This window comes from Zonotrichia albicollis, chromosome 8, assembly GCF_047830755.1.
Source record: "Zonotrichia albicollis isolate bZonAlb1 chromosome 8, bZonAlb1.hap1, whole genome shotgun sequence".
NCBI lineage: Eukaryota > Metazoa > Chordata > Aves > Passeriformes > Passerellidae > Zonotrichia > Zonotrichia albicollis.
This window is the reverse complement of record NC_133826.1, coordinates 24,513,081-24,536,222: the sequence shown is the minus strand read 5'-3', so window position 1 is coordinate 24,536,222 and position 23,142 is coordinate 24,513,081. Positions and strand designations below refer to the sequence as shown.

The following is a 23,142-nucleotide window of genomic DNA, read 5'->3' as shown; positions in this document are numbered from 1 at the left end:
GCACAGGAGAGATGGGAAGCTGGGGAAATCCACCAACAGTGATCCTTAGTCTAAGGAATGGGAGCAAATGGAAGATGCTGTTCAGCTGAAACTGGATCCAATCAAGGGTTTCCCTGTGAACTCTGGCACCAAGATGATTTATCATTTTTCCTTACTTGGGCAAAATACCAAAGAACAGATGTAGTGGGCTTGGAGAGAACAAAAAGTAAGTTGCAATTTCCATTGGGCATAAAATTGTGAAGGATCAGAAGAGAGGTCACAGCCCCGCAGAAAACCTGCACATTCTGTGAAAAGCCAACAGCAAACATGACTTGGGCACATGGCTGAGAAATTAAATTAAGTACTGGATATTAAATAATACTTCAAAACAGGTAAAAACATGTCTATCAAACCCTGCCAGTATTACTGGCTCTTGCAGTAAGTTTGAAGCTAACAAATGGTTTCTTTGATGGCAGGGAGACTCTGTTCTTATCCTCATGCAAATGCACACATTCCATTGCATTATTTTTCTTTTTATTGCCAGATGTCAAACAGATAACAACCAAGCCTCTAGCAGCATGGATATTTGCAAGAGAGTAGGGTTAGATGGGATATTGGGAAGGAACTCAAAAGGAAACCCTGTGAGGGTGGGCAGGCCCTGGCACAGGGTGCCCAGAGCAACTGTGGCTGCCCCTGGATCCCTGGCAGTGTCCAAGGCCAAGTTGGATGGGGCTTGGAGCATCCTGAGATAGTGGAAGGTGACCCTGCCCATGGCAGGGGATGGGACTGGATGGGCTTTAAGGTCCCTTTCAACTCAAACCACATTGTGGGATTCTGTGGTGAAGGCCAGATATTTATTGTCTTCTTGGATCACCAAGATTCCTTCCCACCTACCTCAACATTGACACAACTACATTCATTGCTGCCTTTATTTGTTTGTTTTAAGATTAATTAAATGGCAGGAATCCCATCATTAGCATCCATCATTATAGTGATTTTTCATTCCTTAGTAAATTTACTTCATAATAAGAAAAAATACACAGGATAAATCACTTCTCTAAGGTTCCAGCTAAAAGTGCAGGTGGAATTAATTCCAGTTAGTGCAGACATTCAAAAAAATGTTCTAACAAGCAAAATCCACTGAAATAAATAACAATATTCCATGTAAATATTTCCTAATTCAGTTTGTACGGATTACACCTAAATACAGCACGCAGATCGGTCAGCATGTATGGACGCAATTCCCAGGCATCCTGCCTGCTGCCCAAACCCCAACAGTTCCACTGCCATGCACTGCTCTTACCCAGTCCTGTCACTGTGACCGTGGCTGGCCGGGACTGAATCCTCCCAAACTGGTTCTCAGCTTCACACACGTAAGTCCCTTCATCACTGACCCACAGATCTACAGGGGAGAAAAGAGCTGACTGCAGGATTTGACATAATACTGCCCCTCCCGCTCCACATGGACACAGTGTCCCTGTCTCTCCCACCTTCAAACACTCAGTTTGAAACAGAGCACTCCTTTCCATCAGACACCAAGTACCAAAGCAATGAAAATACAGAAAGGAATTAAAAGCTAATTAAGAAAACAGAATAATATTGCTCAGCGTAAGAGTCACTGAAATGCTGCAAAATAATCAAAATTACAAAGCCACTTGCAAAGTTTTTATTATTACCCAAATTAGGACAGATCTAAAACACTGAGTTTGGAACCAGTTCTCTACCAAAAAAAATCCAAAAAAAACCCCACAACACTAAAGAAACCAACCACACCAAAACAAAACAAAATCCACCAAAAATGAAAATTTGTGGCTCCTCAGGATCAGAGACTATAGCCTATGTGTATTTCAACAAAGATTAATAATAATCTTGCTTGAAGAGTGAAGCCAATGACTAAACACAACTCATAGCAAAATGAACTGCATGTCAACAGCACTGATGTCACTATCACAAACACAATCTGTGATAGAAATCCAGTCTCTTTACACAGCTAACTTAATGTAGTCATACAGTAAAAGTTAAATGCCTTGCTAATGTCTTAGTTCCTCATGGAGTCTGCTCTTTTAACATTGAGTCTACCTACTCTGGATGGCCAGAGCGCCCGTCCTGAGCTGGCTGCTGGAGCTGAGTGCGAAGGGCCGGGAGAAGAGGGGAGCCCCATCCAGCCTCCTCCACGAGACCCTGGGCTCAGGGTAGCCCTGCACGTAGCACGGCAGCGTCACGTTGGAGCCCAGATCCGCGGATTCGTCACCCGGCTCCTGCGTGAAAACGGGGGGAGCTGGGGAGAGAGCACACACTGAAAGTGAACACTGTAACACAGCCATCCCATTCTCTAGCACCACTGATGACCTCAATTTATGCCCCACTGTGCACAGGTTTTCTTCTAACATTCCCAACTCTAGAAACACTTTAAGTATCAGCGTTACTAAATTCCTTGTCTTCTGCAAGCAGTGCCATGCATTCAGAAAGCAGATGTGCCTGACAGGAACATTTAACAGGATGCAATGTGTCAGGCCACAGGCAGATGGAAAGAATTAGGAAAGGAGGAGAGGAAGGGCTAAATTACTATAACCTCACAGAGTAACTCAAGTTTTTGTAATTAATTCTGTTTGAGAATTTTGTTAGGTTGAGGTTTTAACAGCTTCCTCCTCCTGTGCCTCTCTTCCTCCCCATAACTTCTTTACTTTGCAAAAGAAGTAAGACTGGGCTGGAAACAGATGGGTTTTAAGGCCCCTTCCAACACAAACTATTCAATGATTCCAAGCTGGAGTCCAAATGGGACAAGGAAGCTGCTTAACCCACACCACCAAAAGGTGTTCCCAGCACACACACAGATCTGTTAGAAAGAACTGGGGAGCCAAGGCACCACTCCCTGACCAGTACAGCAACTCAGCAACCTGAGTGTGCCCCATGCAGGTTTTAACTACTTACACCCAACGTCCAGAGTTATCTTGCCAGCAGCTCTCCCTGCCTCATTGGTGGCCACGCACATGTAGTCACCAGCATCCAGGTCTTGTGTTTCCTGGATCTTCAGAAGACCCCGGTGAGCATCAATAATGAGAAATGCTGATGCCCTCAACTCTAAGTCACCTAAGTCCAGATAGAAAAACAGCAATATAACTGTTTACATCAAATATATACCTATATTTATCAAAATTATCCCCACAAAACAGTGTCCAAGTTTGAGTTAGCTCACAACATAGCAGCTGTACGAACTCAGGAGAGGAGAACTCTGACTCCCACTCAATTGAGAGGACACGTTCATTACTACACTAAATACATCTTTTTTAAATTTATTGGTTCCACAAGGCAAAGACAAATCCAAGTATCTCTGGACAGAGATCAGCATTAGGACAGTGTGTCAGGCTGTACTTCTTCCCTAATTAGAGGCTACATGAAAACACAACAATAAGGGCTAGAGAAAAATATTTTGTGATTTTTGTACCATAAAGCTAAATGTTTTTTGAAAGAACAAACCTCATGTAAGCAGGCAGGAGGCTCAGCTTTGTTTTACTATTATTATTAGTTATGCTACAGTGTGTTAATTCAGCATATTTAAATAGAAGTAAGAATTTATGCCCTAGAGGTCAATGCCATTTCTTCTAGATTTAGAGAATTTCACAGGTCTGTCACTGGTTGAATACAACATAATGCTCTTGAGAGAAATGAAGTCACTTCCTGATCATTGTTTAAAATATTGCTGCTAAATAAATTACTCAATCACCAAGCAATGAGCACACCTTTAAACCATTTCACTTGAGGGGGTGGGATTCCAGTTGTTTTACACTCCATAACAGTCGTGTCTCCAAGACCAACCAGAATTTCACTCTGGACTACGGTCAAGGTTGGGCCCTCTAAAAAGAAACGAGACAGAAAAAAATAAGCTCTGCACCCAAAGTGCAGGCAATTTTTAAGATATAAAGCATGAAAGACTCTAATTTTCTCTTGTTATATGGAAGAATGTTTGCATTAAAAGTCAAACAGACCTTAAAGTGGAAGATAAACACTGGGAAACAAGGAAAAGTAAAGTCTGGTCCAGAGCACCTGAATCATATGCAAAATGTACATGAAATATAAGGACAAGATCAGAAAAGCTTCATCGTGTAGAAAGTAGTAACATGAAATCATTTTCCTCCTCCAGCTAGATGCAGGTCATAAAATAGTTTAATACTCTGCTATCAATATTTTAACACAGTATTTTGATACAGAATCAAAATTTCTTTTCTAAAGGACTCAGGGTTCCCAGTCTATCTCATAGTAAGACCCTATTTTAGGGTTTTTTTAATCTAAAAAGTTTTCTTTTAGGGTTTTTTTTTCCCTAAAAAGTTTTCTTTTTAGAAAGAAAAGAGCTCCAAATACTACCTTACAATACTACTCGGGTTTGAACCAAAAGCAAAAGAGACATTTGTGAGCTGTTCAACATACCTTCTGAGGTTTTTGAAATTTCTACCAGAATGTTCTGCAGGGTTCTACTCATTTTAACAGCTCCCCCTCCCTGATGATGAATTAGTTTATTTTTTTAATTTTAATACATAGTTTTCCTCACTTTCTCACTTACCGATGTATGTGAGGATGGATGTCTGTTTCTCTGTCCCAGCTGAGTTACTTGCCAAACAACCATAAATTCCTGCATCTCTGAGAGTTGCCTTTCTTATGATTAAGGTGCCTTCAGGGGTCATTCTGTACCTGGGAACACACAAGGGACCAAGCAAAATGATTAGAAAGAACAATGATTATATCCACATTCCAAGCAGCCACAGCAGAATGAGCAGATGGTTTATAAACAGGTGTTTCTGGGGTTTATTTCCCCATGATAAACACTATTAGTACTATTATATCTAGTACTACATTTTGTGAAAAGTACACAAATTAATCTTGTAAAAAAACCTGGAAAATAGAACTAAAGTGTTTCTCTGTTAGAGATGAGGTAATACAATTAAAGAGTTATCGAAGCAAAGACTGAGGTACTGTTTCCAAAACTGACAGACTCCTGTTGAAGTAGTAGAATATATTGGCACTATTAAACCTTCTTTCTCACATATGATATTAAAACAAAAATGGAGACAACTTCAAGTCCCACCTGCTGGAGCCAATGATAAACATATCATTGAGTGTCCACACAACTGTTGGCTTTGGGTAACCTGTGGCAGAACACCTGATGGACACTTCAGAACCTTCTGTAAAAGTCTGGTTCTTGGGTGAAATTACAAGCCTCGGAGGTTCTACCAAAAGAAATTAAAAACAGCATTTAAAAATGTCTTGTTAGAAAGCACAGGTTATGATAAGAACTTCATTGCCACTTTCAAATAGCCACATGGTGAGAAAGCAACCACTTGTTTCCACTAGCACAGTCCAAGTCTCAGACTAAAACAGCTTTATAAAGGGGCATTAGGTCAGAATTCAGGCATTGGCCTTCCTGAGATAGGGTTAAAAAGGCAGCAAAAGAGTCAACTTCGACAAACACCAGACAATGAGCAACATGGATGGTGTCCCTGCCCATGGCAGGGGTCAGAACAAAATGAGCTTTAAGATCCCTTCCAACACACACCATTCTTTGATTCTATGAAATTTATTCAGAATACCGGATACTAAAACCCACAAACCTTCCGGTGGGTCAATTGTCAGAATGCAACCTGAGGGATAAGAATCAAAGTCACAATATATGTGCAGACACACAAGTGGAAGAGAAGTGAAACTGCAGTGTTAACAACTGTAAAGGATGTTATGGATTTCAAGGGTGTTTTCACTAGAAAACCAATTGGAGAACTCAACAGAATTCATTCATTTTTAACCCAGAGAGGTTGTGGACTCCTCACCCCTGGAAGTGTCCAAGACCAGCTTGGACAGGGCTTGGAGCAACCTGGAATAGGACAAAGAGCCCCTGCCCATGGCAGAGGGTGGCACTGAATGGGCTTTAAGGTGTCCCCAACACAAATCATTCTGTGATTCCATAATCCTTAGACAGGTTTCCTCAGTAAAAAATGACCACCAAAGCAGTTCACTTGGGCAACAGACACTTTCTATGGTAGGTATGACTTTGTCTCACAGTTGCAAGAAGATCCACACCCGTGGATGAAGTTAGTTGAGACCAGTGAAAGTGGCTGTTACAAAATAAGTACTACCATTCTTCATCTTTGGAGCTTTGTCTTTTGCTCAGCTCTCTGTATTTATGAATTCCTGGACAAACCACAGGACAAAAGCCTAAGTCCAGGTCCATTTGTGAGAGTCCAAGAGGCTGAACACATGGAACCCAGAGGTACCTCACATGCAGGGCTGCTCTGCACAGCCCTTCTTTCTTTGTTCCAGTGGGAATTACCCCATCCCACTGGCCATGGGGACACTTGACACATTTCAGTGGCTGCTAAGGAGCAGTGTGTGCAAGAGCAAGCACACAGCACGAGTGGGCAGGAAGGGGCCAGAAATGGTTCCATGTTACAGAACTGTCCCCCAGTGACTCATGATGTGCACAGCTTGCTCAGCTATTTTTATTTGGTTTGACATCCTGCCAAGAGATGCTGGGGGTATTCTGCATGCTCTGGTCACAGGAAGGTCTCCTCTCCTGTTGGGATTAGGAAACTGGCTCTGATGGCAATTACACACCAGGCTTTGGCAACACACCACTGTCCATGCCAGTATTTTCACATGGTATTAACAGGTATATCACATGGTATTAAGCAGAGCAGGAAATAAAGTTTAACTTGTATTATATTTGTAATAAAATTATTAGAAAACAGTCAATATAAACAGCTGTAATAATCAAGATATTGACTAAGATCATTGAGGCCCCAATTGTCACCATTTGACCATCTTGTCTTGCCCAAATGCCAGGGATCAGGCAGGCAGACAGAAGGGCTTTCTTGTATGTCAGGTACATTTAATTTCCTTTGCTTTGTTCTCTGTATCTCAGAGGTGAAGATTTGTAGATAAAAGGAGAAGCACAAGCTCATTACAGTGCCCATCTCATTCAAGGCTGCACAATGAAACCTTTTGAACAACACAGATCATGTGTGAAGCTTCTCAAGAGACCCCACCCACCTACAGAGCTGCCTCCAGCTCTGGGCCTCCAACGCCAGCAGGACAAGGAGCTGATGGAGCAGCTCCAGAGGAGGCCGGGGAGATGCTCCCAGGGCTGGAACCCTCTGCTCTGAAGCCAGCCTGAGAGAACTGGGGGTGCTCACCTGAAGAAGGCAAGCCTCCAGGGAGACCTTGAGCCCCTTCCAGTGCCTAAAGAGGCTCCAGGAGAGCTGGAGAGGGACTTGGGACAAGAGCCTGGAGGGACAGAGACAAGGAATGGCTTCCCACTGTCAGAAGCAAGGTCAGATGAGATACTGGGAAGGAATTGTTCCCTGTGAGGGTGGGGAGGCCCATTTTCAGAGTGTTTAAAAATCTCAGAGTGCTATAACCAGTTCCTCTCTGCCCATTAACACAGTGTGCATCCACAGACCTAAGTATCAGTTAGAGAGAGATCTGAAAGACCAGGATGTTTATTTCTGTATTGTATCTTTTCAGAGAAAGGAGCAGAAAAATTTTCCATTGGGAAAACGCAATCTACTGCCAGCTTTCCCAATGGCTGCATACAGAAGCTGAATGGCATCTGAAGGGTTTGCAAGTACTGTCACTTGCGATCATTTTAATTTGCCTGGAAAAAATTATTTCCATCAGATTTCTGGGGGTACTCAGTGTGTGATTGTGATGTACAGCTTGCAGTGCTTGTTAGGGCCTGGAGTAGTTTTCAAAAAACAGTTTTTATTTGGCAGTAAAGAGTAAAGGGTGGCCAGATGTAAGAGCTACAGCTTTATGGGCTTGTCATTATTAACATGCCAAAGAGGGAAATTTGAAGCCTTGTTAATTGATGGAGATGGGTCCGTGCTCTGTGTAGTTGTAAATAATTCAGAATGTCAAATTAAATTCATCCTGAAGCCCTTTATTATTGTTGGACCAGCTCCATGTAGATCTCTGAATTTCGGATCATAGGAGAATAAACACTGCTTTCATCCCCATTTTCTCTCTGGGGTGATTTAAGGCAGAGAACAAATACTGGTGCTTCTAAAAATAACCCAGCATCTGCTTTTCCTGCTGAAGGGGGTTGTAGTAAACCCTTGTTTTGAAAGTGTTGGGTTTGATGTTGCTGTTTCTGAAATGGAATGTTGATGTGCCTCCTGTGCCAGCATCTATGCAAGTACAGCCTGGAGCCTTCACAGGGCTGACTTTGTGCCCCAGTTGTGTGCTGTGCTCAGGAGAACACACTGTCCCCATCTCTCACTGCTCCCCACGACCAGAACACAGGTAGGGCACAGCCCTGTGTGAAACTTGGGCCTCTCTGTAGGCTGGGGGTGCTGCCCAGAGCACTCTGGAAGGTCCTGGAATGCAGTTTGATAAAGCCCATGGAGTGCTAGGACTACCAAGTATGTGCTCAAATTTGGAGTTGTGCAAGAGTGGCTATGTAGTGTGAGTTGCTCCAGTCCTCCCATCAGATTGGTCTTGTATGGAAACATAAATGAATTTATGAGGGGATTCCTTACTTTTTCAGGTGCCTAGAGGACTATGTTGCAGCTTGATGGAAATAATTTTTTCCAGGCAAATTAAAATGATCGCAAGTAACAGTACTTGCAAGCCCTTCAGATACCATTCAGTTTCTGTATGCAGCCATTGGGAAAGCTGGCAGTAGATTACTTTTTCCCAACAAAAGAGGCAGGCACTACTGCAGAAAGCTGAATTCAGCTGCAGCTTGGTGTTTCCTATGTATTTATTCTGGTCTAAGCATCCTTTACGAAAAACAGGGAAAACTCCACTCCGACTCTCAGCTAAGGCTGTCTGAGCTGCCCAAGAGGGTTCTCTCAAACATGCTTGAAAGCTGTTAGCACTACCAGGACCAGCCAAAATGTAATTCCCAACCATTTGATACAAACATTCCACATATATAAAGGATTTGAAACTTGATATTCTGTTGTGACAGCAGTAAAACTCTCTTAGATTTACTAGAAAAAAAACACCAGAAGCAATTTGGTCAATGTATTAAAGCTCCCAGCTGATCTACAGATGTTAGAGAGGAAAACCTAAATCCCAGGAAGAGAAGAATGAGGGAGAAGCATTTCTCTTGATGCCTCTGACATGCTTGAATGAGTGTCTTGATGGAAAAATACCGTACAATTCAAAACTAGGTTTTCCAAATGCATGGGGGTTGAGGTTTTTTCATTACTATTTTCCTTTCAGCTTGGTTAAAGATTTAGGTTAGAGAAATCTAAGTTAGTTAGAAATTAGGTTAAAACTCTGCTGTAGCAATCTAAGGGTAATTTAAACAGATATTGAAAAACCACACTTCATTCTGCTGTATTTTGTACTAGGCCCTACCCAAGTGGTTCTACTAGGTACCTACACAAGGTATTCTACCTCAGGAACCAATACAGGAAAAACAACATCCCTTTAATAACTTTTACAACTCCACCTTCAGCCTCTGTTTTGGAGCACCGCAGGTCAAGCTATTCCATTCAAAACTTTTTTTTTACATAATTCTAAGTTTTCCATTAGCTAACAAATTACTACAATTAGAGCAGAAAAGTTAATTAATGATGGTACCCCCTCCGCACAGAACACGGCCCAGCAGCATCGCAAGCAGAAATCTGTTGGAACCACCTAAAAGTGACAGTAAGATTTTGAGTTCTGTCACTCCTCACCCATAGACAGGCACCAAAGAACCAAGGTTCAAATCTCCACGCAATCAAGGCAAATAGAAAAAAAAATCCTGCAGTGCTTCAAAGTCTTAAAAATATTTGGTCCAATACCAATTATTGCAGTTATACATATTTGTTCCTGGTATACAGCAAAAGCTCAGACCTAGATTTGTTTGGTCTCGCTCATGCTGCCTTTTTTAGTTCTGACTGATTTTTTATGAAATCACACAATGGTTTTGGTTGGAAGGGATATTAAAGCCCCTCTCATTCCACCCCCTGCCATGGGCTAGGACACGTTTGACCATCCCAGGTCGCTCTGAGTTCCATCTGGCCTTGGACACTTGCAGGGATGGGCCTGTCCAAGGCTGTGTGCAGTCTGTTCCAAAGGGAGCCCGGCCAAGTGAGCCACGTGCGTGGTATCCCATCCTTACCTTGCACGGTGAGGAAGACAGACGCCGTGGCAGATCCGCCCTCGTTGGCAGCAGTGCAGCTGTAGCTGCCCGCGTCCGAGAGCCGGGCCGGCCTCAGCTCCAGGGACAGGTTGGCCAGGACGCGGAGGCGCAGCGGGTCCTGCAGGCGCGCATCGCGCCCGTGCCGCTGCCAGGTGAGGTTGTAGCGGCCTGCGCTCAGCACCAGGCAGCTCAGCACCGCCCCGGCCCCGGGCAGCACCGTCACGTTGGCGGGCACCTGCAGCACGGGCGGGGGCTCTGCGGGAACGAGAGCAACGGGGTTAGAGACATTTCAGCGACTGGGGCACTCACATGCTCTGAAAAAATCCCTTCGCCCAGGATTTTTCTCCTGGGAAGCTGAGAGGCCTCAGAGAAAAAGGAAAACAATTCTTATCTCATTTGCTGTGCCTGTGTTGCTCACAAGTGGAACGCATTGTAGGAGATTGTCTACCTGAAGGGAATTGATAATTGGGCTCTGGTGTGAGTTGTTTTGACGCATTGGCCAATTACAGCCAAGCTGTGTTGAGACCCTGGAAAGAGTCATGAGTTTTCATTATTATCTTTTTAGCATTGAGTAAGTATCCTTTCAGTATTCTTTAGTATAGTCTACTGTTCTTTAATATAATATAGTATTATAAAGTAATAAATTAGCCTTCTGAGAACATGAAGTCAGGGGCATCATTCCTGCCTTCGTCGTGGCATTCCCAGCAAATACGAGTGACCTTTCAGCATTTGCACATTCCTGATGAACAACTGCAGATGCACAAATACTCCACTGAAATTGAACTTTGAAATCACAAATGGTTAAAATAGCAGCAGTCATTCTGCCCCTCGAGATATTACTGATCAAGGAGGCAACATTTCAAGAAAGAAAATAAATTATTTATTACTTTATGCATTCCCATTAAAAATATCACATGTATTCCATTTGGTTTTCCCCAGACTGGTTCTTGAACAAAGAAAACTCTAATAAATAATACTTTGAGAGGGATGCTTGTGCAGAAATGAGACAGCTGTAAGAGTAAGACCAAATCTTTATCAGTACATACTAAAACACAACTATCCTAAAAAAGCAAGGATAACAACAAATTTAAAAAATAAATCTGTATTTATTAAGGGTTAAAGTTACTCCTAAGCCCTGAACCAGCAATAAATCCTCCTCCTCAAGGTCTCCAGGGGGGTCTCAGATGAGGTTCACAAGCTCAGTGCTGGATCCCTGCACAGCACTGCGTGCTGGGTGTGCAGCTCTGCCTCCCTACAAACAAAGTCCTGACAGCAATCACCCCATTGCCAAATCCATAGACTTTAACCCTTGCAGAGGACAGTCAGGGAAAGCTATACTTGCTTACTGAATGGAGTTTCTCCCCTGTACTTGTGGGCTTGGGAGAAACAATAAATCTTCTGCTTTCCACAGGCTTATCATCAAATATGTTACCTAAACTCAGGAGAGAAAGATGAGGCCAGTACAGGACCAGAATCCTCATCTTTTGAGTGCCAGTCTAGAGGGACAACACAAGTTTTGGACTACCCCAAGCACTGCTCACAGCAGTGCTCACACTGAGCCATCCCCCAGCACTTCTTGGCCCTTCAGTTAGGGTGCTGCACAGGCTAACGAGCCATTTGACATTTTAAAGATTTAATAAGAGTCAAACTCAAGTGCTTGCTTTCTGTGAAATTAGAAAATGTTGGCACATCTCCAATACCTTTCACACAACAGTTGCCAGAATGGATTATCTGTGCTATACTGTCTGTCAGCTGGGTAAACCAAGAACACTTGAAAAGATTGTTTACTTTGCTTCAAGAAGAAATTTCAAGTAATTTTCTTGCAAATATTTGTACACAAGGATTTCAAAGCATCTCCCTCCCATTAATCCTCTGCAGGGCTCTGAACAGAACAAACTGTCATGTTTACAGAGTGACTCAGTTCCAGGCCATCTCTTGTACTTTGTAAACGAGGGGATATGGGATTTTCCCCCTTATTACTCTTGGTTTTCAAGTGCTACCAACATCACAAGAAAAAGGTCAGGATTCTCCATCACGTTTCTTTTTGATGAAGAGAATAGTTGCAGCTTCCAGACTGAGAATCTTTATGCCCACAACTGCTTGCCCTCTAAGCCATGGTTTGAAATAACATCTGGGAATATCCTTTCTGCTTGATTTTTGTGGCTAAAATATAAACTAGTGCTCTAGAACCAGGACTTGGGTTAGGACAGATGCTACTCTTCCCTTCTACTCACTACTTCATGTGAATAAAAGGATGTTCCTCTCCTCAAATGCATCCTTTGATCTAAGAGGACTCTTTCTCTCCAAACTTTGCCTTGCATAAAATCAATGCTATCACACTCGTTTCTTAGAATTTGCTCATAGTACAATGAAAGGAACACCTTTGCCTGGAAAAGGGAAGGTGAAGGGTTATGGAGCCACCCTCTTCAGCTACTGAGAGGGTTGTTTTAGGGAATACACAATTAGAGTGTTCTCAGGGCACAGGAGAGGGGAAAAAAAAGATGATAGTCCTTGTTCATAACATGCAGCAGGGGAAATTCCAACCAGACATACAAAATATTTTCCTAGTGGGGGTAGTTAAGCACTGAAGGCTGCCCACAAACTTGTGAAATCTCCACCCTTGGGGACATTCAAAGATTGATTGGACAAGTTCCTGAAAAACATAATCAAGCCTGGAAGCTAATTCCCTTTGAGCTGTGAATTGGACTAGATGACTTCTAAAGGTGCCTCCAGCCTGAATTGTTTTGTGATTCTGTGATTCATAATCCACCTGCAGTGGCTACCTGGAGTAGCTACTGCAAGAGATACGATGCAAGACAACTTGAATTTCAAGCCATTAAATGAAACCCTGAGTTGAAAATGTTGTTCTGAGTTCTCCCATTCCTCCCTGTCACAGATTATCTCCTCCAGTGTTTTTCCAGCTCACCAGCAACAGTTTTCACTTGCTCCAAGACTCATATCTGATCAACACCAACACAAGGCTGTATAGAATTGATTTTTACTACAAATCAGAAATTATTTTTTCCTCTCAGTCTACACTGCAACTGAAAAATTAAGTGACAAAATTTGCTATAGTATGGGCAGGGGTCTCATCCATCCACCCACAGACAGAAATAAACATACTGTTTATTCAAAATTATCTTTGTGATAAGCCCTACTTTTTACCTCGTTCATTTTACTTCCTCACATTTATTACCACTTGTAAGAAATTCAAGATAATAGATGAGATTTCCAACAATTTACCAAATTTTGTATTGTAAAAAAGCAGAAATTGGAACAGAAGTTTCTTACTTCCTTGTCTATCAGATAACAGATACATACATTGACATTTTAAAGATTTAATACATACAATCATACATACATACAACCAAGTCAACATATAATTGCTACAAAGTGAAATAAGAACAAGAACAGTTGAAATCTAAGATTTAGGTTTTGGATTCTACAGGTCAGATCTATTCTGCAAGTCCAACCGATAGAAGGAACTAAAACAAAACCAAATTTAATATTTAAAACAGGTTTGTTGAATAAACCTCAGCTCACCTGTGGACACAGGTAAGGAAAAAACACAGTAATTAAAATACATTTAAAACTGGGAATGTATTATATCAGCCCCATGTGCCTTTCTCAGGTGTTGTAGCCAAGTCACCCACCCCAGAAGGGTGGCTGGGACGCACCTGACACGTCAAGGAACGTCTGCGCGCGTCCTGTCCCCGCAGTGCTGCTGGCCACGCACTCATAGAAACCCTCGTCGGACACGGACACCTGGGCAATGTCCCAGCTCATGCTGGATGATTCTCTGCAGGAGAAAAGGGCACCCACTGAATCCCTCAAGGAACCAAGAGTTACACCAGCTTGGTTTCCTGACTGCAGGCATAAGAGAGTTTCACAATCACCAAGAGGCATGACAGACCTTCTGATGAATCAAACTGGATGTCACTTTATGGATGGTATTTTCTCCTAAGATTTTGCAGAATGTCCCACTTGCACATCAAAAACTAAACCTTTAACAAGTCAACAGTTGTCACACAATACCCAAATGCAGTGTATTTGCTGGCATTCCCTCAGCTGCTTGTGCTCTGCTGTATCTACCACCTGAGATGACACATTCCCTGAAACCAGCAAGTTTCTGTGCAGAGCCAGTGTGTGGTACCAAACCCATGCCTCTTACCAGCAAAGGCAACATCCTCCCACCTGAGCTTCCCAAACTCACAGGTACAGCAATCCAGAGAACCACTGCAGGTATTATCTAGATCCCAGCACGGCCAAGGCTGCTGGGCAGTAACACCATGTTGGTATCACACACAATGTGAAAGCAAGAAGGGAATAAAACTGTAGCCACGTAGGCTGCTTACATGTGCTTCAAAACAAACATTCTTAGTCTCTCACGATAAAAAACCACATTTTATAAACTTCTGGTGCTGCAGACACACAGAGGACAACATAAATGAGCAAACCAGTGGTTCTGCAGTATCCCAGCGCTCCCCATGGCCTGTTGCTATGGCACACAAACAAAACTGATAAGCACCAAAATATCTGTGAGAGCTTTGGCAAGTAATTGCCACATTACAGGAAAACACTACATTAATGACCCCTTTGTTTGTCTGAATAGATTGATTTATCAGCCCTTAAAGGATACAGAAGGAACAAGAGACTTGGAATATGCATGGAAGGTCAATGCTGTAGCACCATGAGACAGACAATCCAACCACACCACAAATGAAAAAAGCCTACAGTGACCTTAAATGGCTTTCTACTTGTTCTCTCTTACTTCATACTTTTTCTAGATAGCCTAATATATCATACTTCAAATCTATGACATTTCCCACTGCAATGCTGGCACATGGACATGGCAGCAACTGCCAGCACTAAAGAATAAGGTGGTGTTTCTTCCAAATAATGAGTGAGAAACTCCTTTATTTCATGGAAAGTATGTTAAAAGTGAGGTTAGGCAATCCTGTTCTGCTTCCTTCCTGACTTGTGCTACATGCCAGATGTCAAACATGGAAGCCTTGAGAACAGAAGCACAAAGGGAAATGTGCCCAGGGGCATGGAACAGCTTGGCAAAACAAAGACCTGTGGTGAACTATTAAAGAAAAATTTAGAAATCAAACCAACGCTGGCAGCAAGGACTAACATAGCTCAGGGCATTTGCTCCACACACAGGCACTGGGTGAGGAGCTGTAACTGCACACAAATCACAGCACATGTCATGGGATAATTCAGCACCTTCCAGCACCACTTCTACCTACCAAATTCATTTTACTGTACATGTAATCTGCTGACTGGGCTGTTTGTGTGGGCAGCTGGGCAACTACAAACACTCATACTCCCCAGCCCAGATGAACCCCTGGCTCTCAGTCACGCAGAGAGCATGATGGTGCTTGGGTTGTGTCAGACCTCACCTCCTGGACATCCCTACCATGCTGCTCCAGACCCAGCTGGGAGCTCACAGGCAGAAATGAAATCTGTAATTTCACTTCCTAGCACATGGTTTGGAGGGATATATTCTGCATAGTTTACTACACTCGAACAGGAACCACAAATAGCAGTTGATTATCAGTGAAATTTTTAATTATCATGATTGTTATTTTGATTAACTACATGAATTGCCTTCCTTGTCAGAATTAAATGTCTTATTTTTGCTGGTTCTAATCTCTGCAGGATTGGTGGGATCTGCCATTTCTAATTCAGAATGGACTGCTCAGCTCCCACTGTCCACTGGAATGAGGTGCTCAACTACTGCTCTTGACCTCCTTTATCAGGAGGTAACTGGTAAAAAGTTCACTGGGATATTAAGCAAAACACAAATTTTCTTACTATGGTACCACAGGATGCAGAAATGTAGAAAGACAAAACTGTTAGAACTTGACAAAAATTTCTTCTTCCTAACTTATATTCTTAATTTAAAATTAGGAATTATTATTGGAGCTGATAGTACCTCTGGAAATAAAGTAAAAAAAAAAATTCAGATTTCAAAGTCTGTTCTCCTCATGAACCTTGAGCCTGTAGTCATTCTAAGGGTATTTTCACACAGACAACTGTCACAATAGAAATACAATATTCAACTCATAAATCATTTAGGTTTTAAAATAAATATTAAAACAGTTGAGTGAAGACATCTCAACACCAAAACAAAACTCATTCAATGCAGAGGAATACCACAGTTCAAATCTGCACTGAACTACTAAGCTGGACAAACCCTGCCTGGAACTTCACTACAAATAAGAAGCAAACAAGCCAAGCTGAATTAGATCCTATTTAACTATGACTAACAATATCTGGCTTGAGACATGTTTTGTTAAATTAAATTGGATGATGTGTTCATTCATCCGCTCTGTAACAGAAAAAAGAAAAACGCGGCCGAATCAGCGGTGCTGGATGTGTGAAGAACAAGGAGAAGTGTGGGGTTTGATACCTAAGGAATGGAAAACATTACACAGCAGCCCAAGTATGTGCTGTGCTGGGGCTGACTGTGTGTCAGTGGCACCTCATTAAAACCCAAACTACACCAAGCTGCAGCATTTCCCACTGCCAGCAGTGCACAAGGGAGCTGCAGGATGTGCTCACTTGGGTATGCTGTACCTGCTGGGGAATGCAGAGTTTAGCCTACAGTCTGCTCCTGAGGTGCTTTGGGCTGCACAGGAGGCTGCTGACACTGTTTGCTAGGGCACACATCCCTTTTGGTTTTAACAAGCAGAATCAAAAGTGACACTTTATGAGTATTTTAACTAATTAACCTTTTCTTTATTCTCTCACCCTACAAAGAAAGAGCAAACAATTCTTTTTCTATACAGAAATCTGACGAGCCTTCTGGTATATCCCACATAAATTTTGCTATTTTGAGAGATTTTCTGAAGATGAAGGTTTCTAGGGCAAGTCATAGGACATACTTCTAGGGCCTCCATGAAAGGCATTAAAAATCAAACAAATTAATGTATGCCCAGTGATCTACATATCACTGGGGCCAGAGTGAGGGGTGTGTTTAATAAACAAAGCTAGTTACCAATTTTGCATAATATTTAAAAATATAAATTAAAACAATTTGCCTTCTAGACTTTTAGATCCAGTTTATCATAACTTCAGAGCACACATTTGAGGGGAATTTAGGCCAGAACCTTATAAATCCCATCACATGCAGAGTGTACATCCTCCTCTATACATCATATATAGATATATGTCTCTGTATATAAATATTATCAATATCTCCATAAAATACAGCTTTCCTGATGAAGAGCACCAAAAATAATAGACTAGAAGCAGCAGGATGTAGACAGCACATAGCAGTAAAAAATAACAGAATTCATAAGCTATAAATAGGAAATGAAGCAGCATTGTGAAAAAAGGTCACTACGTACTTGAAGAACTGATCCACTCCCAGTTTGACTCCATTTTTAGTAAATCTCTGAGTAAAAGGTATAAGGCTGTCAACATGGCAAGGAACAGAGCCTGGCTGTAAATAATATCCTGGAGTCTTCATGGGCATTGTAACTTTGGGGGCATCTGAAGAAAGAAAACATTCCCCAGAAAGTATATTAACAGCTACTCACACACATCCCATCCTTTCCTTTTGTTAAAAGGAAGCTCAATTTCTGATAACTCTCCACTTAGTGGGTATTGACCATTATGAACTAGAGACACAACTTTGGAAGGAAACAGCACAGAAAGTACTTGCCTAAGTTATAAAAGCATACAAGACCTCAATTTCAACTGACACAGATGAGACAAATGAACAGTCAATTCAAGTTAAAGTCACTTACCAGGAATAATACTAGAAAACAAAACACTTGAAACTCTCTGAAAAAGATAACCATCCTTGTCATAGCCCGTAATTTTAACAAAAAAAGCTTCATCTGGTGGAATGAAGTCAGAAATATTCCATAGTCCATAGGGCTTTCTGTCAGGATAGTATCTCACAGGCAAGGTCTTAAGGAGCTCCCCTGTAATACTCAGAAGTTCCAGACGGTCTACTCTAGCTGGAAGCAGGATCCCTGTGGTATTCAGCAGCATGAAGGTAGGAATCCCTAGAAAAACAGAAACACTCTATTTTAAGTGCTAAAGAAAACAGATAATTAAAACATGAAAGATTAAATTCCATCTGCATGGCTCACTACCCCATGAATGCAGCATTCAGCTCCAGCCTTTACCTACTGAGTAGGAAAAGACTAAATTGTGCTCAGCTGAGCTCTGCTTATTAGCCATGAGGAGACACAGCTGGGGAGAGTTTAAATTACTGATTTCCAACAGGTGCTTCTGAAACAAGCAACTTCTTTATTAACTCCTCACCATGCCTCTAGGTCAAAGCCTTTTTCAGAAGCTCCAAAAATAACAGAAACAGCACTGGATTCTGAGGCATAGTTAAGAATATCTGTATTTATGTCACACAAAGCCCCTTCCCAGGAACCAACCCACAGCATCCCCAGAATTATCACAAAGCTCATCATAGAGCTGTACTCGATATCGGGGGCCTGAAGGTATTTAGCATGGATTGAAGTGGAAACAAACCTTGCACTGGCCTGCTGGATGTTTTCTTGAAGTCCAGGGTGGGCTTTCTGGAGAAGCCAGCTCTGAAGTCGATGGTGCTGAGCCCCGTGATGCGCACAGAGTGCCGCCCGCTGCTCGAGGTCTGCAAAACAGGCAGCACATGGAACCAGCACTGCAGGCCCTGCACAGAGCTGAGCCAGCCCTGAGCTCAGGGACTGGCTCCAGCATGGCTCACAGCAGCACAGACAGGAGCCTCATGGCTCAAGTGGTAAGGAAAAGCACCTTGAAAAAAGCTTTGCTTTCACCCAGCCCTACAGTTATGGTGTCAGCAAAGACAGCCAGTTTGTCTTGGAAGGAAATCACACCAACAAATCCACAACTCCTTGCCTGCAATGACACTGGTCTGGGAGTTAGGACCTGACCATTACAAACTCCACTAGAAAATGGTGAGTGAATCAGAACTCAACAGAAAAATCTATGCATTAAAGGTGCTTCTCTTCCCAGGCCAAGGGGGAACAGAGGATGCACAGGTAGCTCTGTTCTGTACCCTTGTACCCTCAACCGGTCATTCTGCTTCAATCAGCAAAAAGCAAATCAGAACAACCCCCACCCATCCATCACCCTTGAACAGCCTGAGCTTCGTGTTCTGAAGAGTACAGCCGCTTTGATGCACATCTTTCATCTTAAAGAAGACAAATCAAAGTAATTATAAGTTAGTTCCTATGATTCTATGCAGAGAAAGAAAGGTCAGGTGCTACTTGCCAAAGGTGCACAGGAACCCCTGGCTTTTCCTCCTCACCTATTTCTACACCCTTCACATGTCCGGAAGCTTCCACTGAGCTTTCCCTGGAGTTTTACCCGATCCATTCTCAAATTCCTGTAGCTCTCTGGGAGAGGTTACTCCAGAGTAACCCCCTCTGCCACTGCTGCATGTGAGTACCAAATTAAACAGTTGTTTCTTCTAACTAACAGCCTTTGGACAGGCATTAGACACCATGACAAATCAATATCTATGTGATTAAAACATATTTCCTTCTATTTAGTTAGCCTTTCACCTCAGAAATAGAACCACTAAAACCTTTTTTATATAAGCCAGCTGTTAACAATATAAAGAAATCTTTAATTGTGCCAAACAACTCAAGGCATCAAGCGTTAATTGCCAGTTAAATTTTCATTAGATAAATTCAGTGATAAAATTCTGGTTTTATAGCTTGGTGCATCTGTATAAGGAGTTTATGGCGTGAATAAAATTTTCACAAAGCTTAAGTCTTAAAATGTTTGTGTAAATAAACCAAGCCAGTGACTAAAGCCAAGTAAACAATCCACAGAAAAATACACTGGGAAATCATTTCTCTTTATGAATTACTCAGACCTTTGGTTATTTGCAACTTTTAAGGCCAGAATAACCTTAAAAAATTTTACCATTTCCTAATAACAATAAACACATCTCTCACTGTCATGTCTAGGAGCTGGAGGTGTTTAGGCAAACACAAGGAATTAGTTTTATCACACAGGACTGCTGTCCAATTATTATCTTTAGGTCTCTTCTCATCATTTGTAGCTGAACATGGATTACAGAGACTGTCCATTAGTGTTTCCCCTACCAGGCTGGATGAGTATAATCAAAAGTGCAAATACATATTTGTGAAATATGCTTTCCTGTCTTGCAAACAGCATCAAAAAATTGCCCTCGCCCTGTAAGTCTCCAGCAAGTGACAGAAGTGAATCCTAAAGCACCAACTTGTAGGAAAAGGTCTCAGGACTCAATGTGGATCACATTACCATGTCCAGCAGGATCCAAATCTTTTTCACTTTTAATAGCCCACCAGGTTGTCTCTGTACTGGTTTTCAGCACTTTTGGTCATAGAACTGTGGAATTGGAAATGACCTTAAAAAGTCACCCAGTGCCATCCCCTGCCATGGGCAGGGACACCTTCCACTATCCCAAGGTGCTCCAAGCCCTGTCCAGCCTGGCCTGGACTCCAGGGATCCAGGGGCAGCCACAGCTTCTCTGGGCACCCTGTGCCAGGGCCTGCCCACCCCCACAGGGAGCAATTCCTTCCCAATATCCCATCCAGCCCTCCCCTCTGGCAGTTAAAAACCTTTCCCCCTTGTCCCATATATCTGCCCATATAAAAAGTCCCTGTCCCTTTTTTGATAAGCCCCCAGTCCTAGACAGACATTCAAACAATTCTCCCCAGAGCTGCTGAGCTCAACATGCTTTTGTAGCTGCAGTTCTGCAGCAGGATCAACAGCTTCCCCCAGGGCTGTGTGTGAATTAATGGTCCTTTTCAAAGCACCTCTGTGCTTAGGGCAGGGACAATGCACAGCAGGATCCATTCAGCAATGCCTATAAAGTGCCTCACCCGGGTGCCTTCCCCTCCAAAAATGACTGTTACAGAGTATTTACACTGCTACAATGGAATAGTTCAGTCAGAAAGGATCTACGCCAGTAGGATTGTTTCCACATCTATTTAGGAAAGCTGGGATCATGCAGCTTTACCTACATAAAGAGGTATACAACAATATTAAATACAAGATCACAGGACATTTACTGTAACACAGACTCAGCTGTAAGTATCTATGATAAATAACATAGCAAATCATTATACAACCCCCTTATATGCTACAGGACAATCATACAGAAGTTCTGCAATAACTTTACCTTAATTGTCCATGTTCCAGGCTCTGGATCTTTGACATTTACTACCTTTGCAGAGTTTTGGATATTTAGCAATTCATTCAGTCCTGATGCCTTACTGAGCTGCTTGCCTGAAAAAACAGAAACAAGAACTAAATACAGGATGGAGTAAACACAGTATTGCTTTTAAAATACAAAGAGTAAATACAATATTTTTGTTTCGGACCAATGTATTTCTGATACTTGACTTACTACTTAGCAATCAATGACATTTAAAACAGTCAAAATTCCCTATAATTCTCTGACAGAATACTGAAAATGTTCATTTACATGTGGGTGGTTGTGTGCAGGAACTGGCTCTCTAGAGAGGGATTTTGCTCCCTAAAGGCTGACCCTGAAGAATCATCAGCCCTAAAACTCATCTGACTCTTTCACAGCACTTAAGGGAAAGAAGAAGTGGAGACTGGGATGTCCCAGTGCCCATCTTCAAAACCTACAAGATTTGCCTTGAGTAATTTCAGTGAACCCAGTGGATTTAGATGCATGGAGCTGATTTATGAAAAACGCCAAAAAGAGGTGGGGTCACCGCTTCAGGGAAGCCTGACACTTGCACCCAGGACTGTGTGTTGTCAGGGCTTGAACACAGACATTGAGCAAATCTCTTTCCTGTAAACAAGAATGCCTCCGTGCAGGACAGACCAGACCACATTGCAGGGATCCCATCCTGGGCATAAAATATTTCCCAGCTACTCAAGCAATATCCTTAGGCAAAAGTCATTCAGAGAATACAAAATATGATCCAAATTTATTTCTGGAGTGCTGTTCCAAGTTCCTAGGGCATCAACTTAATAATAAACAACAGATTTGTTCAAAATAGCTTCAATTACAGATTAGCTCCAAGTCTGTCATTGCATTCCCCATCACATACTGCTCAGCTGGAGATGAGACAGGTTTGGTTCTGAATGTTCTCAGTTCAAAAAAGCTAGACCATGGCTGAACTTTCCTCACATAAAACCCAACCAGCATGTACAGCCTTAAATGATGGTTCAGGGAATACAAAAACAGATGAAAGACTCAAGTGTCCAGTAATCTAGAATGAAAGGACAAACAATAACAAAGAAGATGGAAGTGAGATGAAGTGGACAGAATAAGGAAGTTTTCCAGTTTCCTCAAAGTGAAAAAAAAAATGGAATATTGGAAAAAAAAATACCAGAAGAGATATTTCCTTCCCTTTTTGCACTATCACAAAAGAAAGTAAAAAGTACTTCACCTAGAGGATTATGAATCTCCATTGCTGGCGAAGGACCGCTCAAGGACACTGTAACTTCCTTCAGACTGGGATCAAAAGGGATCTGCCAAGTATTTACAGCCATGGACAGATGGTCTGTAGACAAGAGATGCACTTTGGAGGCTTGAACTGCTTCTTCAACCCATTTTAACACCTAGAAGAGAAAAGAACAGTTGTTACTACACTGTCAGCAGTACTGGCTGTTGAAATCTTTTCTGCTGAAATGCCTCTCTCTACTATCTTGTAGAGATTCCATATTGATTTATTTTTTAAAATGTGAATATTTAAAGGAAATGCAACTTTAATAGAAGATACTAGCAAAGCCATGGTCAGCATGGTGTTTAAAGGAGTACACTAGCACATCTGGATATATCTTTACACAACAACCAGAGGTAAATTTTAAAAGGAATTAGGGATACAAACCTGTGGACATTTCTGTTCATCAATTATTATCTGCATGAAGCAACAAGGAAAATATTCTTATCCAGATATACTGAGTAATTGTTGTCTCTGGACTTCTCCAGGTTTTTTTCCCCTAAAACACCTAATACAAGTTACTGTTAGGCACAACACAGAGGTGGGATTGAAAGGGAACACAGCTTTGGATAGTACAGCCCTGCAGGGCAC

The 23,142-nt window shown here is 42.1% G+C and overlaps 1 protein-coding gene across 5 annotated transcripts in view; it reads right to left on the bottom strand.

The window, feature by feature from the left end:
* Positions 1 to 23,142, bottom strand: part of HMCN1 (hemicentin 1) — a 161,768-nt gene that overhangs the window by 95,288 nt on the left and 43,338 nt on the right. For all 5 annotated transcript variants that reach the window (XR_012581424.1, XM_005487032.4, XM_074546292.1 and 2 more), the window contains exons 5-17: positions 22,498 to 22,669; positions 21,252 to 21,358; positions 18,608 to 18,728; positions 17,863 to 18,126; positions 17,461 to 17,605; positions 13,780 to 13,901; positions 10,082 to 10,357; positions 5,060 to 5,201; positions 4,538 to 4,665; positions 3,720 to 3,833; positions 2,911 to 3,069; positions 2,063 to 2,257; positions 1,283 to 1,381 (exon numbers count right to left, since the gene is read on the bottom strand). Coding sequence is in view for 4 of the 5 variants with exons in the window: in XM_005487032.4 (XP_005487089.2) it covers positions 1,283 to 1,381; positions 2,063 to 2,257; positions 2,911 to 3,069; positions 3,720 to 3,833; positions 4,538 to 4,665; positions 5,060 to 5,201; positions 10,082 to 10,357; positions 13,780 to 13,901; positions 17,461 to 17,605; positions 17,863 to 18,126; positions 18,608 to 18,728; positions 21,252 to 21,358; positions 22,498 to 22,669 (2,044 nt within the window). In the remaining variant the exon portion in view is untranslated. The remainder of the gene's footprint in view (positions 1 to 1,282; positions 1,382 to 2,062; positions 2,258 to 2,910; positions 3,070 to 3,719; positions 3,834 to 4,537; positions 4,666 to 5,059; positions 5,202 to 10,081; positions 10,358 to 13,779; positions 13,902 to 17,460; positions 17,606 to 17,862; positions 18,127 to 18,607; positions 18,729 to 21,251; positions 21,359 to 22,497; positions 22,670 to 23,142) is intronic.